The sequence below is a fragment of the Taudactylus pleione genome, unplaced genomic scaffold (assembly GCF_031769625.1).
Source record: "Taudactylus pleione unplaced genomic scaffold, aTauple2 ptg000229l, whole genome shotgun sequence".
Taxonomy (NCBI): Eukaryota; Metazoa; Chordata; class Amphibia; order Anura; family Myobatrachidae; genus Taudactylus; species Taudactylus pleione.
Window position 1 is genome coordinate 1,035,530 of NW_028284631.1, and position 17,400 is coordinate 1,052,929.

The 17,400-nt window shown below is 46.4% G+C and overlaps 1 protein-coding gene across 7 annotated transcripts in view; it reads right to left on the bottom strand.

Annotated features, from left to right (window-relative positions):
* The window catches only part of SAP130 (Sin3A associated protein 130), a 73,295-nt gene that overhangs the window by 19,353 nt on the left and 36,542 nt on the right, over positions 1-17,400 (bottom strand). For 5 of the 7 annotated variants that reach the window (XM_088479201.1, XM_088479199.1, XM_088479197.1 and 2 more), the window contains 5 exons: positions 7,949-8,266; positions 7,348-7,525; positions 2,426-2,530; positions 1,247-1,557; positions 751-1,002 (listed from right to left, as the gene is read on the bottom strand). In XM_088479201.1, the coding sequence (XP_088335327.1) occupies positions 751-1,002; positions 1,247-1,557; positions 2,426-2,530; positions 7,348-7,525; positions 7,949-8,266 (1,164 nt within the window). The remainder of the gene's footprint in view (positions 1-750; positions 1,003-1,246; positions 1,558-2,425; positions 2,531-7,347; positions 7,526-7,948; positions 8,267-17,400) is intronic. The other 2 variants (XM_088479200.1, XM_088479198.1) reach the window with 2 other exon arrangements.

The window sequence follows — 17,400 nt, forward strand, 5'->3', positions numbered from 1 at the left end:
AGCTACAGTAGAGCACCTTAAAGTGGTCTCTGGGCATCTCATAACAGGTTGGAGCAACCCAGACGCGGGAAACCTCGTCTCTAGACCAGCGTCTGAGCTGGGGGAGGGGCCGCTGGGGGGAGGCTACCTCCCCTAGGCTGTATGGACCCACCGGGTGCACTGGCTTTACATGGTCGCCGCCTTTTACTGTCCCCGGTGCCAGAATTTTATGCCCTTGTGGACTAGTGGGGAAGCAGTCACCCCTGGTTCCTCACAACAGCGGCCTCCGGCAGGTCTGCACTGCCAGAGGTACGGACTGCCCGCCAGCGGGGAACCACCTTACCTGCATCCCCGATGTCTCCGGCTGAAGTCCTGGGCCCAGCGTCTATCAACTCCGCTGGCACCCACCAAAATCACCAGTTCCCTCACTGATGTTGCGGATGGGGTAGATTGAGCAGTAGCACGAGTGCCCATACCACTGATACTGATCCTGCGCACCAAACAAAAACCTAAGTGCCGGTAGCCAGGGGCGGGTTATATATGGGCGGGTTTATATATGGAGGAGGACCCAGTGCATTCTGGGAGCTAAAGCTTTTAACTGTTTGGTGCCTGGATCATTCCAACCACATACCCCAAGGTAATTCCTGTGGACCCTATGGAACCCGAAGAAGAAATAGGAAATAAACAAAGACTCTGGAAAAACAGTTTATCACAACAAGTACATACATTTAGTTAACACTACTTACTGAGTGATAAAATTACATGTAATACCTATATACTCCTTGGGAGGAGACTTGCGTTTCTCAGGCCGGGATAATAGGGGTTTTACTGCATGACATCTTTCTTCATCTGTGCTATTGGTCTCCATCATGTCACCCTCCTCTGTAGATATAACATGCTGCTGTTTGCGTGGTTTCTTGCGGGGTGAGGCTCCGGGTGGCAATTCTCCAATAGGAACAGATATGTTATTGGCCAGCAGAGCTAGTGGGGAGGAAATTGATCCTGGAGTCAGAGGAGGCACTGCTGGTAAAACAAACAGAAAGCTACAATAACAGTACAATCAACATTTTGTTTTAAAGTAGTTCAATAATGAAATGACACATTGAGATTAGCTTTTACTATGAAAGGCTCATTTTTGCCCAACATTGGAGAGGTATGTAAGAATCATATATACAGCTGTCACAGATGTTCTACAACATAATGAAGATGAAGTAGATATGTCCTGTAGAAGAAAATTGGAATTCTAGCACTGATGAAAGTTCTATACCTGAAATTGGTCTTGTAATGTCCATTGGTTCTGCCTCTTCCTTCACTTTGGCCTCAGGTACAGCTGCAACAGAAGGTGCACTGCTCGGGAGAGGTGGGGGCGCCGATACGGCAGGGATGGCAGCTGGGGGAACGTGAATGCTACTGGGGAGGGGTCCAGGCACGGACTGAGATGGAGGGCTGGGTACAGCTGCTGCAGGATGATGAGAAGAAGGGAGGGATGCAGCTGCACTCGGCTGCTCGCCACCTGTGCCAGGATCACCAGTTACTCCAGGCGCCACAGAAATGTGAAGTTCTGCTTTAGGTTTAGCACTGTATGGTAAGAGAATGCACATACAACAACTTAGGACACACTGAATAATAGCGGTTAAGAGGTTAAGGGTGGAATTAAATTAGCCCTGTTTACTGAACGGGTGCTAATTGATCACCGCGGCCTGTATTCAATTAGGGTCAAAATAAGATGTTCCAAGGCGCTGTCAGATTCAAAGTTTGAATCAATCTAAGATATTTCTTTTGGTTTCAACCCTAATGCAGTTTCTTGACAGGATGGGGGGCATGGTCAGAGATTATATAATTGTTTTATCATTGTATTCATGTGTGTGTGCGCGTGTGTGTGTATGTGTGTATATATATATATAATTTTTTTATACGATAGTATTTTAACTTATTGATTAAAACTTTGAATCTGACAGTGCCTTGGAACATTTTGTCCCTATTTCTAGTATCTGTGGGTAGATATATCTCCCACTCTGGTGCTCTGGGCTGCAGTCAGGTTTTCTATACACATTGTCACCTTAAAGGCACGGCGCTGAATTTATAGGGGGTTTTTTTGTATTCAATTAGCCCTGATTATCTGGGATTTCTTTTTGGGTCTCCGAACATGCGTTACCAATCAGGTGAATGTGGGAGGCTAATTGAATAGTCCCAACCGTTAAAGCCCAAGGCTACCCCCCATCCCATTACCTGCGATAATTTATCGCCGGTAATTGATTTTTCCCCCTAATTCTCCTATTGTTAAACTACATTGTAATTAATAAAACTGTCAGTGGTATAGATTTGTACTTGATATTCAGTATTTTATATCCAATAAAACGGATTAGATGTTATTTTTGCTAGATAAGCATACGAGTCTGAACTGACCAAAACATTTAAGATTAGTTGAATGGATACAGTGAATTACCCAGCTGGTCGAGGAGAAGCAGTGGTGTTCCTCAGAGAGTTGTCATGACGAGGGCTTATGGCATCTCCTGGGTGTGGCGGAATCAGGCTTTTCCTCACAGATATCCTGGAAGATTAGGACAGAGCTGGAAGTGAAGTCACACTCAAGAATACATTTACACATGGAAACAGCATTAACTTAAAACATTCTCGTCTTCCAATTTATATCCCCTTAATTGAAAGATTAGTTATATTTTAGGCTGCTTCCCTGTGGGGAAAAAAAAAAAAAAAATAGGATTTTTGGTCAATTTACCGTTAAATCCTTTTCTCTTAATCAGGCTAGGGGACACTGGACCATAGGGATTGTAGGTTGGGGCTGGCACTTAATAAAATGTGGCTTTAAACCCTAAGCTCCTCCTCCTGCAATCCCACATTTCCAGTGCTTTTTTTTTTTTTATTTTAAAAGAGTCCGGAGAGGATTAGCAGGAACTCCATGAAAACGGTTAGAACAACCAAACAAACCAGTAGGGAAACAATACGGTCAAGAACCAAAAACGACTGAGCGTGAGGGAGGGAACGCAGTGTTCCCCAGCCTGCTTAAGAGAAAAGAATTCAACGGTAAGTTAACCAAAAATCCTATTTTCTCTTGCAGCAAGGCTGGCAAACACTGGGCCATGGGACGTTCAGGGGAGGGAACGCTCAGACTGCCTGACTGGAGAACTGTTTCGCCTTTAGTGGGTGCCGCCAGGGGCAAAAACCTGAAACGTGAACATGAGCAAAAGTGCAGACAGGGGACCAGAGATGCACTACGGACCGATGCAGCTGAAGTCCTGCATTGCTCTTCCCAAAAGATCGCCGCCGCCCTAGCTGAAGGCGGTTACACCCGGTCTGGTGGCGGACACCCCACACCAGAATAGGCTCGAGTGCTGATTGAGCGGATCCAACACGCAAGGATCTGCTGAGTACCCGGCCAACCATGTTCATGCGCGTCTTAAAGACCCCGCAGAGAACAGAACGGCGTCCAAAGAAGACGTATCCAAGGAAATCTGCAGAGCTCAACACAACTAGCAGTGCCAGATCATCCCATTCCCGGAAATAAGCCGAAAGAGGAAGAATCGGAATGACAAAATTCTGGTGAAAGTACAAGGCCGAAACAAGTGTCGGCTGGGACATAAAACCTGTACGAGACAACCACACAATCATCAGAGAATGACAAAAGGTGGCTTGCCAACCCTAAACAAGGAACTCTGCCAAGGGAAGGCAAAAGCCGTAAGGAAGACAAGCTTCCAAGCAACTGACGATCCATTGAGAGCTACGACTTCAATGCAGCCTGGGAGAGAGCCAAAAAGGCTAGCTTAAGCTTCCACAACTCCACCTGTGGACAAAACGGCGGCTAAAAACGCAGCCCACCTTGTAAAAGGAGTTTGGACTCCCGGAAGAAGAGCCAAACACCGCTGGAAAGAAAACGACAGGGCCCAAGCCTGTATCGTCATAAAAGAAAGTAATCAACCGGCCTCCAAACCCACCAGAAGGAAGGCCAAGAACGCTAGGAGCGAAATCTCATAACTGTCACACCACAAGAGGTAGTGTTTCCAAACCCAGAGGTAAGCGCGAGATGGAAACTGAGCATGGGCTCGCAGCCTAGTACGGACCCAAAGAGAAAAAAACCTGCATCTTTCTCATTCTCAGAAGTCCAGTCATGAAAACAGACCAAGGTATATGACCTTGTACAAATGGGCCAAGTAGCAGCAGGTCTGAACGAAGTGAAAGACGCCACCCCGGACCCAACGACCTTGGGAAAAGGTCCGCGTACCATTACTAGCGTAGGCTGCCTGGAGCCACTAGGATTACACTCACTCGGGAAGCCTCAATACCCCTGGAGACCTGAGGGAACAGTGTGAACAGCAGAAACAGATAATATGGATGAAAATTTCCACGTAACAGGCAAAGCAAATCACATGCGGATGCCAGCAGATACCCGAATCCTATATCAAACTGTGGAGCCTTGCAAACGTGACGAGAGCCCCCGATATCTCAATGCTGAAGGCCTCACACCCAAACGGTAGGAAGACCACTGGAGAGGGCCCGCTGCCCTGGGAGAAACGTGGTTCTGCTGAGGTAGTCCAGTCCTACTGGTACGACCACTGCTGAGAAAGACGGAATAAAGGTCTCCGCCCCGGAAAGATTTTGGTATTGGTGTACTGCTCTTATGCCTGCCGGAAGACGTACCTATGCCCTTGCCGGGTCGTGTTTCCGACCGGCTTGTGAGAACGGACAGGGCCTCCCAATGAAGCCCGGACGATGGCTGGTAGATCAAGTCCATCGAACAGCTGAGCTATTGTGGACGGTGACCCAAGGCCCCGAAGCCGAAAAGCAATGTCATGGCACCTCAGTCCAGGAGACACGCAGCCATGGTCACAATGAGACAATCCCAAAAGACCAAGGATTGGATCTGGAGGAGAATAACAGAAAAACCCCCACCAATGAAGAGTGACAAGTGCTGTCAGACAGAATGAGAATGGAGACGAAAGGGATGCGGAGCAACCCTTTCCAATATGGAGAATTACCCCCTGGGACACTTGCGAGTAGAAATTGATTTACCAAATGGTCCCTGAGTGGAGACCATCATGCCCAACAACCGAATGTTCAACAAGGTCAACAGACGAGGCACCGACCAAACCGTTGACCAACGTTGAGTCGGTCCGTTGTGCCTCAAGAAAAAAGCCAGCTGGCAAGAGGTGTCGGAAACCACCCCCAGAACTAAATGCGCAGGTGAGAAAGCATGGGAGACCTTGCAAAAGTCGGGATACAGTACTGACCTGAAAGTACTTGAAATAAGCAACCTAGGAAGGTCTGTAACTGTGAAGCCCAAGTATCCTTCACAAACAAAACCTCCGAAGAGGGCCGAATTGTGATACAGTCTTTGTGCAATATGCACGGCATCACCGACCCCATTGTGTTGCAATCCCATGGAGCTGAGGCACCACCGAATAGTAGGGCCCGGAATAGCCAGGGAAACATGGTTAAGTTCCCACTGAGGTAGTTGGACAAAACCGCTCGAAATGGAACCTGAAGATACGCGTTCAAGACAGCTAGTGAGGGTTCGTTGGCCTCCTTGCTGTGGAGTCCTGATTGGGGAGAGTTCATGCGAGTGAACTACCCACCCCCTGAAGCTCAAGTCACGAAAAAACAAGATCGGTCGCAATGAGCAGTGCAGCAGTCGAACTACGAAGGAAATAGAACCCTGGTGTCCTTTCCTGCAGCGGAAATAGAGCAAAAACATGCCCCCAGCAAGAAGTGGAATGAGAACACCACCCGATGTCACCGCGTTAGCCTCTTCGTGGGGAAGTGCGATGTCAATAAACAAAACCCCGCGCACTAGAGGACTACAGAGGTCCAAGATGGAACCATAGCAAATGATGCCAAGCACCCAGCTGTCTGCAGACTTCCCTCAACAGTCTCCGAACTGCAGGAGGGAGAGGGCGACACACACACTCCGTGAGGCCCAAGGCTTCCTTGGAGGCGTGTCTTCAGAAATGAGAGTATTACTGTAAAAAACTGCCCCAGGATAATCGAATGCTTGCAGGGGGAAGAGTCGGCTTGTGTCAGAGACTTACCTGCCAAGGACACTCCACCTCGAAGGAGGTGCAAAAACATGGAAACGCGGACCTCGCCGTTAGGTATGGCCTCCAGTGCTTTCCCTGAAAGCAGGCTGGTTGTCTGTGATGCTGCAGGAGGGGGAGAGCAGCGATGGAAGCTTCATCCCCTCCGGCTGGAAGTACTTCCCATGGTGAGGGAAAAACTCTGGTCCTGAAGCCCTGTGACACAAGGGCAGCCTGTCAGCTCACATGCACCCCCTCTTCCGTGGGATGTGAGCCTCCGCCACAAGCCCGGGAAAACGGCGCCCGCCATGTAGGACCGCACCCTCTAAAAGGGAGGGTCCTCGGCGCTCTCCCTGGAGACCGGAGTACTGTGGGGGTCCCCGCGATGCGCACCCCCCCGCGCATGGCAGGCCACTGAAAAACACAGCCACCACGCTGCTACAGGTTGCGTAGAGTTACCTAACTAAACAGAAAATAAAATTACAAATAAAAAGAAAACCTAAGCTACAATTAAGAGCTGCGTAGCTCCCTGTAAAAACGTGCCCTACTCCCTTCAATCACTTAGGAACAATGGAATTGCAGGGGGGAGGATCTTAGGGTTTAAAGCTACAGTACCATTAAGTGCCAGCTCCAGCCCCAAACTACAATCCCATGGTCCAGTGTTCCCCTGCCTTGTTACAAAATAAATTATTAAACTGCTTGATGCACAAAATGTGCATTTTTTGTTAATAGACATCCACAATTTAAGTCATATAGGTTGTGTGTGTTCCAGATCTACATAATCAATATTTCTGTAGGCATGTGTGATAATTTTGTAAAACCAATTCTTTAATATTTTTTTTGACGCAGAAAAGATTTTTTTTTTAATTTTCCTGAATTGATATTATATTGAATTACTAATATATTTATTGGGCAATCGTGTCATTGCTTTGAATTCTCTTTTGGTTTTCTTCAGTTGCGCTATCAGAAAGCTGCAGACAAGATTATGTACTCCAGACACACTAGTGCAGTGGTTCTCAAACTCTGTCCTCAGGACCCCACACAGGTCACGTTTTCCAGGTCACCCAGCACAGGTGTAATCATTACTCACTGACACATTTTAAAAAATTCACATGTGGAGCTAATTATTTCATTTGTGATTCTGTGAAGAGACCTGCAAAACACGCACTGTTTGGGGTCCTGAGGACAGAGTTTGAGAACCTGTGCATGTGCTCTGTTTTTGAAACAGTGCTTCAGAGCCGTCAAGTTTGAGAGCAACAAAATAGCAGTAGCAATATTTATAAATTGTATAACCAAATGGTGAGAATGAATATTGAAAACCTTTAAGTCTACTTTAGCTTACCCTTCAGTGGCTGGCTTCTTGCGCAAGATGCTAGGTCGAGGAGAGGAACCCTGGGAAGGGGCACTGCCAATGCCTGGACTTTGATTGTGACTTTGCATTACTGCAGCTCCGGCAGGGGCTGTAGTGAAAGTGCTGCTTAGAGGATTGGCAACTATTGTGGCTCCTTCTGCAAGAACTACTGCAATGAAAGGAAAGAACATATGCAAGATGTTACAGGCTTTCAACGCTTTAGATATGGCTTTTCACTAGAAGATGATCACATTGTCTGTAAATAAAGTGTATGTTTATCTTTTGTTTTTTATACAATTTTTATTGTAGGAATAAATATTCCTATATACTACTCTAGTAGTTACAGTGTCATGTCTACCTTATTTCATCATTAACCCAGAGGGTAACCTATAAGTGTCACTCAGATTATAAATACGGAGAAGGAAATATCACTGAGTGTGACTGATGTGCAAGCCTCTTGCAGAGTTAAGGTGAACCTGCGAATGTAATTTCAAGTCATAAAAGCTAGACGACTTATATCTGTACTATTGATTGCCTTACTAAATAAATGAGTTTTATGCTCTTGATTAAAATATTATGCCTAAGATTGTACCAGAAGTCTTTCCATCACTTGAAGCTTGCTGGGAGCTGACTGAAGAGGTCTGGACACCCTGAGTGTTTATAGATCCTCCTGGATGGATTCCCTGGGCGCTGATTGGAGCTGGCTGAATCCCTTGTGCGCCAATAGGTGTGGCTTGGATACTTTGTGCGCTGAATGGTGTAGGCTGCATCCCTTGTGCGCTGACTGGAGCAGGTTGGATCCCCTGAATGTGACGTGCGTGGGATGTATCAACGTTTATCAGCTGCATTGGGTTTAAATGTACAGTGGAAGCCACTGACTGGGCTGTGATGGCAGAGTTTGGAGCTTGAGCTGAAATGGAAGATGCATCCAAATATTATACATACTAGAGCTGACCGTAGTAAAATATGCAAATATGAAGAGGGATTTTTGGCATGATGAAACATACGGAAATTACTACATGTTAAAGCAAAAAGTTTATAGTGGATAAACTGTACATTAAAATAAAAAAGTTAAAATATACAACAAGTTACATTTACTGTGTTGTAATGCTACATATTTTATTCTGCATCAGTAACTTCATACTGGAAATCTGTGCAGACATAATATACAGTGCAGACATAATAGTAGCGAGTGTGAAAATCTCATGTGCTGGTGTGAAAAAATATTTTTAGATATTTTATGAACTCATTTGCTCACATGTTTCTGAAAAACAAATGGTCTCATTTTCAAAATATTCTACCTATTGAGTCTCAAAATAATAGTAAACTAACGAGAGAGTTAATAAAAATAAACTAAATTTAATTATAATCAAACTACAACATGGCTAATAAAAACACATCAGTAAACCAGTAATTATAAAACAAATACATCAACAGCAGTCAATTTGAAATGATCTTAAAAACATAAGCAGCATTAAAAGATGTATAAAAGCAGTCCTTAGATATTATCCACAATAAGGCAGCATAAATTGTATAAAGACCACACAACTTCAAGATGGTAATTAGGAGAAATGAGTATAGTACAAGATTTTATAGGAAATATATAAAGTTTCCAAATGCAATATATGCCGCTCCAATATAGTGCATGTACCTGAGGATTATAGAGATTGTTATAGGGCGATTCAATCGTTTACCGCTCTCATAGCTCCCCTCTAAAGTGTCCGGGCGCTATACAATCGTTTTCGGCAACCAGCCCAGAGGCGGCTCGCACCCTCCTGAGGTTAGAGCAGAAATCTGCGTAAAGTAGGGCTGGTTGCAAGTGGCGGAGGCATGCCTTAACTGCAGCGCACCTGGCATTTAGCAGGGAGATGGAAATCCTGTGTAATAGGGCACAAGAATGCGGCCGCCGAGACCAGAGCGTGGTTGGCCGCACAAACATTTTATTAGTTCTTGGCTACTTTAGTCGGGAGCGATAAGCAATTGAATAGCCCCCTAATTGTCTCACTAACAATACATGAAAACTGTTGGAACTCAAGCAAGGCCTCGGAGGATCGAGCAAAGTAAGACCAGGGTGGGAGCCCTAAAGCGATTGTAAGCAACATCCAAAACGGTGTGTGTTACAAAAATGTAGTGAGTTAACACCGAGAGTGTCAGCTCCCTGAATGGCTTAACAATCCAAAAGGTATGCACGCTTTAAGGTATAATGAGAGTTATGGTAAGAACTTACCTTTGTTAACTCTTTCTTCGTAGTCCATAGGGTCCACAGGGAGACCCTGGAGTGTAGGTGATGGATCTTGATCCTGGGCACCACGCAGTTAAAACTTTTAGCTCCCAGGATGCACTGGCCCATTCTCCCTATACCCCGCCCCAAGGGCACCTCAGTTGGTAAGTAGCCAAAGGCCAGAGGAGGAAAGAGAGAAGGAAGACTGGAACACTCAAGATTCACACTCTCAGAGAAGGAGACAGGAAACCGGTGACCAGTAAGAAAGCCCATATGAAGCCAGGTGCGTCAGGGCGGATGCCCTGTGGACCCTATGGACTTCGAAGAAAGTTGAAAAAGGTGAGTTTTTACCATCTCTCATTTTCTTCTTCAGGGTCCATAGGCTCCACAGAGGGACCTTGGGGATGTCCCAAAGCAGTCCCTTTAAGGGTGGGGACGCTCCTGCACTTTGAGGAGAAGCCGGTGCCCAAAGGAAGCATCCTGAGAGGCAAAGGTATAAAATGCATAGAACCTCAGAAAGGTTTGGATGGAAGACCACGTGGCCTCCTTACAAAACTGAAAAGCCAAGGCGCCACAGCGAGCTGCCCACAGACCGAGTAGAATGAGCCTTAACAGAAGACTGAACAGGCAGGCAAGCCTGTGTGTAAGCCTCTGAGATAGTCATACGAAGCCATCTAGTCAATGTTTGTTTATTGGCTGGCCATCCCTTCCTTTGAGATCTATAAAGCACGAACAAGGAGTCTGATTATCGAAGGGAACCGGTACAGTCCACGTAAATCCTGAGAGCATGGACCACATCCAATGGAGTCTTAGCTGTTAACCACTTGAGTTCCACCGAATCTAGTGGCTCAAATGGGAGACCCTGGAGGGCTCGAAGAACTATTGCCAAATACCAAAGGAACCACTGGGGGGACAAAGGGAGGTTGAATCTGGAGAACACCCTGCAGAAAGGTGTGAATATCTAGGAGCGGAGCTAACCTACAGTACGTTGGAACCACACTGACAGTGCAGAGACCTGCACTTTCAACGAGGCCAGACGTAGGGCGATGTCCAACCCAGTTTGAAGGAATGCCGGTATTTTGGAAATACAAAACACTTGAGGGTCGTAATCCCTAGAGCGACATCACTGGAAAAATGTATGCCACACTCTGTGGTATATCCTGGCCGAAGCAGGTTTTCGTGCTCATCGTGTTGATGACAGAGCTAGAGAATCCTTTAGACCTTAGGAGGGAGTCTCAAGAGCCACACCATCAAAGACAGACAACCCAGGTCCGGGTAAAGACAAGGACCTTGAGACAAGTCCGGACGTTGAGGCAAAATGAATGGAGTGTCGATGGAGAGACTTCGTAGATCTGAGTACCAATGACATCTGAGCCAAGCTGGAGCCACCAGCAGAACCGTGCCTCCGTCCTGCTTGAACTTCCGAAGAACCTGAGGAAGCAGGGATACTGGAGGAAATAGGTACGCAAACTGGAAGGTCCACTTCACTGAGAACATCCACCAAGCTTGCTTCGGCATCTCTTGTTCTGGACCCATACACTGGCAATTAGTGATTGTGACGGGAGGCCATGAGGTCCACCAGGAGTTGAAACACCTCTTGGGGAAGAGACCATTCCCCTGGATGCATGTCATGACGGCTGAGGAATTCCGCTTCCTAATTGAGAACTCCCGGAATGAACACTGCCAAAATGGCCGGGGAGGTGACTCCTCGCCCATGTCAGAATGTGGGACACTTCTGTCATTGCTGCCCAACTTCGATTGCCTCCCTGATGGTTGAAGTAAGCCACTGTGGTGGCGTTGTCGGACTGAACCTGCACTGCATTTCTGCGAAGACTGTTTTGCCAACATGAGGGCCCTGTACACAGCCCGAGATGTTGATTGGAAGGATTGCTTCGACCGTTGTCCAACAGCCCTGAATTGAGTGCGGACAGGTCACTGCGGCCCAGCGGAGACTGGCGTCCGTTGTTAGCAGTACACAGTCTGGGAACCAAAAGGGGCGACCCTTGGTAAGATGAGATGTCAGGAGCCACCAATACAGAGCCAGATGCACCTCTGGAGAGAGCACCATCGTCTGAGCCATGATCCAGTGGGATAATCCATTCCACCTGGAGAGGACCAGCCCCTGCAGGGGTCTTGAATGGAACTGAGCATATTCTACCATATCGAATGTGGACACCATGGATCCAAGAACATGCATCGCCGAGGTTACCAACACCCGGTAACTGCGGAGGCACCTGCGCTCTCACAGTTGCAGCGTGGAGATCTTTTCTGTAGAATCCAGAAGGGCTCCCAAATGAGCCATCCTCTGTGAGGGAATTAGGGAGGACTTTTTCCAATTGATCAACCATCTGTGCGCTTGTAGACAAGCTATTGTCAGGCGTAGGTGGTGTTGAAGTACCTCCGGAGAACCCGCCAGCAAGAGGAGGTCGTCCAGGTATGGCAGGAGTAATATACCGACTCCGCGATGGGCTGCCATGATAGCCATAACTTTGGTATAGACACGGAGCCGTGGATAGACCAAAGGGCAGCGCCCAAAATGGGAAGTGTTGGTGCAGAATAGCAAACTGTAGATGACGCTGGTGAGAAGGCGTTATGGGGATACGCAGGTAAGCATCCTGAATGTCCAGGGTTACCATGTAATCCCCGGGTTCCATAGCCAGTATGATGGAACGTAAAGTTTCCATCCTGAACTTGGGCACAATGAGGAACATGCTCAGAGACTTGAGGTTGAGGATAGGCTGATGAGACCCATTCGGCTTCAGAACTAGAAACAGTAGAATAATAACCAGTCCCTCATTGAGATAATGGAACTGATACAACTATGAATTCCTAAGGATCTATACACCCTAAATGTCGCTATTTAGCGTTATAAGTCGCATATGAAATAATTGCTTTCCAGACTTTGATTGTGGCTCCAAAGAACAAAAAAATATTAGTCACCAAAAAGCAGATAGTTACACGCTGTGATCTAAATTACAATGAGCGCAAAAGATTATACATAAACAAGGTACAGTTGTATACATACGCATGCGCTCTGAATCCAGATTCCTGGCAGCAACTATGAAACCTCCGTCAATAGCAAAGAAAAGATGACTAACTACCAGATCCAGGGTGCTTGCATATAAACCCTTGCAGAGATAGGCAATACAATAGAACAAGTTGTCATAATCCCATTGGTTCTACTTCCTGGTTCTTCTGTTACGATACAGTTCATAGGTCAGTTTGTATTGTAATAGTTCAGCCTCCAACAATTCTTTGTGTCCGTTTTCCCGCCGAAGAACAAGTCTAAACTGGCTACATTACAGAGTAAATTTCAATGCCTAACTCTCTATGATCCATAATTTGCAGACGCATGTTGCGATTTCCTCGCCGATGGAAGCGGAAGTCTGCAAATAAACAGTGGTTTAGAATAGCACCAGACACGGTCTGCTTATCATGTACTAAACTTGAGATCTTGAATACAGTCGCTTTATTACATACTTAATAATGAATAAAACCTTGAATATTAACTTTAATGCTGGGGAACCTTTCTATGTAAGTGTGCAATGTGTAAGTATAATTTATATTAAGAAAAGACGCTAGTTAGCGTTGTGCGTTTACATGTTTGTGAAGTACACCATGGTACGTGTTTTGCAGGGTTGTTCATATTATATGTTTTAGTAAATATGTGTATTTATATAATGAGGACTTTTAACATTGTTCTATTGCGTGGGAATCGCACGACGCTAAATACTAGCATCGCTGTATGTACGGATATTGTGTGAGATTCGCTAAAATGGCGTTGGGCGGCCATTCGCAAAAGGGCGTTGTGCAGATTTTAATTTGAACAGATTCTGTCTCAGCCAATTATCCGGCTTCGACACAATTACCCCCTGCTTTCAGCAAGGACTCTATGGCTTACTGGATCTGCAAGGCCTTGTTCTTGTCGGAAAAACTGGTATAGAGGTCTTCGACGGCATGAGGGGGCCTACCCCTGAGAGACCACTTTTACCCAAGCATCCTTGGTGGTGTGACACAAGCACTGGGCAAACTGAGGAAGTCGGCCTCCCGCCCTGGGATCCCCCAGAGGGAGGCCCGTCCCATCAGGCTGAGGGTTTATCCTCTGGCTTGGAAGTAGGGCATCTGGCAGTCCAGGCCTGTTTCTTAGGCTTGGTGGCAGATTTGGTAGCTGATTGTCTAGGAAAAGACTGTCCTTTGGGCTTTCCCGGAGAATGAAAGGACCGAAACGAAGAGGTTCTAGACCTTGAAGGCGCAGATGCTGATGGTAGAAATGCTGACTTCGATTTCGCCAGTGTATCCACAATCTTGTCTAGGTCCAGGACAAACGATATATCCCCATTGTTGGGCAAGGCCTCCAGGTCCTTCTTAGAATCAGCATCCGCCCTCCAGGAGCGCAGGTGGTCAGTAGACTGGCATGCAAAGAAATCTCACCAATATAAGCAGCCGCATCTCTAATGTGGCCCACCAGAAACCTCTGAGCCTCCTCGGTGAGGGAGTCCTCCAGAACATTGGCCCAGCTCTCAATTGCCTTGGCCACCCATGAGATAGCCATGGACAGGTGGGCAACAGCTCCTGAGAGAGAGTAAATCGATTTCAGGCAAGTCTCCACCTTCCTATCTGTAGAAACCTTCAAGGAAGAAATGGAAGGCATAGGTAGCGTAGCACTTTTAATCAAGTGAGTAACATGAGAATCCACCGCAGGAGACGCTTCCCATTTCTTGCAATGAACCTCAGGGAATGGATAACATGAGACCAAACGCTTTTGTGGCTGATACCTTTTACCAGGTGATTGCCAAGCCTCAGCCATGTGGTCTACCAGGTGGTTAGAGAGGGGGAAAATTGCCGAAGACACCTTTACTTGTTTAAACGGAGGGTGTTTAGATTTAGGTGCAGGTTTGTCATCTTCTATAACTAATATGGATCTGACCGCCCGCACCAAAGCAGGGACATTAATACTTTATTTAGGCTCCACCTACGGTGGAGGGGAATCTGAGTCTGACGCATCATCGACATCTGTCTCTGATAGTTGTGTAGACTGGGATGACAACACAGGGCGCTTAGATGCCTTCTCAGGACTTTCATTCTGTAACATGGTCTGAAAGGCAGTAGAGGTAGCTGCCAAACTTTGTACTGAATTAGATAAAGCATCCACCCAGGGTGGCTATAAAACTTGTGGTAGTCCCTGAAAGGGAATGACACTCTATTGTGGTACCGAAGGGGATTGCATGTACTGCGGTAAACCCTGGTAGGGTGTGACAGTCTGTGGTACAGGAGTAGACTGCAAAAATTGCGGGATATCCTGAGAAGGAAAAACTCCCAAGGGGGTTCCCGTTGTTGGGGGGGTTTGAAGGGCCAGGCAACTGATAGCACCTCACACATAACCCATCCAGAGTTAAATCCTCCTTACTCACACCTGCAACACATAACTTGCAGGACAGCAGAGTGGGTGCAGTATTGTGCTCGATATCCTGGTCAGCCATGTCTGACTGACAATATAGATATATATTTGTGGAAATATCATGTAGCGCTATACTGGACCTGACTGACGCTAGGATTAGCTGCAGGAACCCACTTTCAACATATGCAACTCACTGGTCCAACTAAAATATGGCACAGTGCAGCACACAACAGTATGTGACAGACTGCACAAATATTGTCAACTATATTTGTGAGGTCCAAGAACCACCCTAACTACACCTGTATTAGGGCAGCTAATAAAGGAAAGGGATAGATATAAACTGACAGTTGGGATAAAAAGACACAGACAGTCAGCTAGCGTAAGTCACATACAATGCAGAAATATATTATATACTGCAAAATGGCACTACATTCAACAGCCCAGATTCAGTGTCTGGGAAGGCTATAGCGCTGCATACATGTACCCAAGGGAGAGGTACGCAGGGGGACTGGACCACACGCTGTCCTAGGAGATCTGCGATCCAAGAAAATGGGCACTGGAGACAGAGTGGGCGTGGCTGCAGGAGGAAGCAGCTCAGCAAAGCCAGCCCTCGGAGGAAAGGCGCGCTGAGCTGAGGAGCCGCTAAAACCGGGAAGCCGTCTCCCCTGGCTCAAGATTAGCCCATGGGACGCTGGATCCCACATCAATAATGTCCCTTGTGGTCTAGTGGAGCGCAGGGTATGGAGGCCTGCATTCACACTCAGCATCTCCGGTCTGTCCCCTGAGACTGGAAGCATGACTGCTAATATGTGGGTTACCACAAGAAGTGATACGCCTTACCTGTACCCGTATGTCCGGCCGCAGTCTGGGTTATCCCACGGGGCCCGGCTAGCACAGACACTGGGGTCCTGTCGAGTTCCCCAAATCAGTACTGGCATCACGGCGCTGGCAGGGTGATGGAGCGCAGGGCAGACGTTTTATGGACAGTCTGCTGTGCGCTCTGATGATAGAAGAAAAAACGACCAAATCATAAAATAAAAAATAGCTTTGGGGCTGTTAAACAGCCCCCATGCGTTAAAAGTGGCCCGACTCCGGCCAGGCACCAACTAAATCTGAGGTGCCTATGGCTCTGAGGCACAGTATAGGGAGGATGGACCAGTGCATCCTAGGAGCTAAAAGCTTTAACTGCGTGGTGCCCGGGATCCAGATCCATCACCTACACACCAAGGTCTCCCTGTGGAGCCTATGGACCCTGAAGAAGAAATGCTGTGATTAATCGATTAGATGTAAACTAACTGATTAGGCATCACATGTTTTTTAAAAGGTCACATATATAATAATCTGCTAAAGTCTGTAACCTCTCTCCAATATGCGCAGTGGAAGCCAGGGTGCTCCCTAGGGAGCCAACAGCTCCCACAGCAGCAACTTTAGATGATGGTGGAGGACCACTCTGCGGGCGACGGGAATGGGTATATATTAAGCAGAGACAAAGTGAGGACAGGGAGGCGGACTGAGATGACCCAGCGAGTATCGAGGTTTCTTTACTAATTATTAAATAAAACATTAAAAAATCAATACTATCATTTGAGATTTGCTATAAAAAAAACTTAGTCAAACAATAAAACAGCCTAAGGAAAAAAAAAAAAAAGTACTTAAATTGCACTGGCTATGGAACTGGCATGGAAACACTATAGAGATTGACATACGCTATAATGTAGGACATATGACCTGCAGCACAATTAATATGTGCAAAGTCGGCAAGGTGCCTAAAAGAAAAAGCAGCCAAAGTATCCGACAGTAGCAACACAGTAATAACTGAACACAATATTCGTAGCCACCAAGACAAGAATAAGGAGTTACATACAATTCACACTGGCTTTATGCTATAAGCCAATATGAAAGTACAAAATTACCAAGTATTAACAGAGATCAGCATTAACTAGTTAAGAGTATATTGTATACAAAAATTATAAAGTGTACAGTTACAATCAATATAACAAAATATTAAATATATTTAAAACTTGGGATAAAAGAATAAAAATAAAAAAAATTGTGAGTGGAGAGGGGGAGGGATAAGGCAGGGGGAGAAAAAGTAGGGTAAGAAAGTTTGGTTCTAAAATAATAAAACATCCACGTAACTAATTATGAAATATTAAAAATAAAAATGGCAATAATATAATCTTTCTTCAGGGATCCACAGGGATACCATAGGGGAGTAATGTGGTTGGAGAGACCCAGGCACCAAACAGTTAAAGCTTTCAGCTCTCAGGATGCCTTGGGTCCTCCTTCATATATACCCCGCCCCTAGCCACAGGCCTTCAGTTGTTAGTTTGGTGCGGCAGGATTAAGACGCACCTTTGTAACAGGGGACTGCTCAGGCAGTCCTAAGCACGGAGATGTCAGGTAAGGAGAATCACATGCGGCA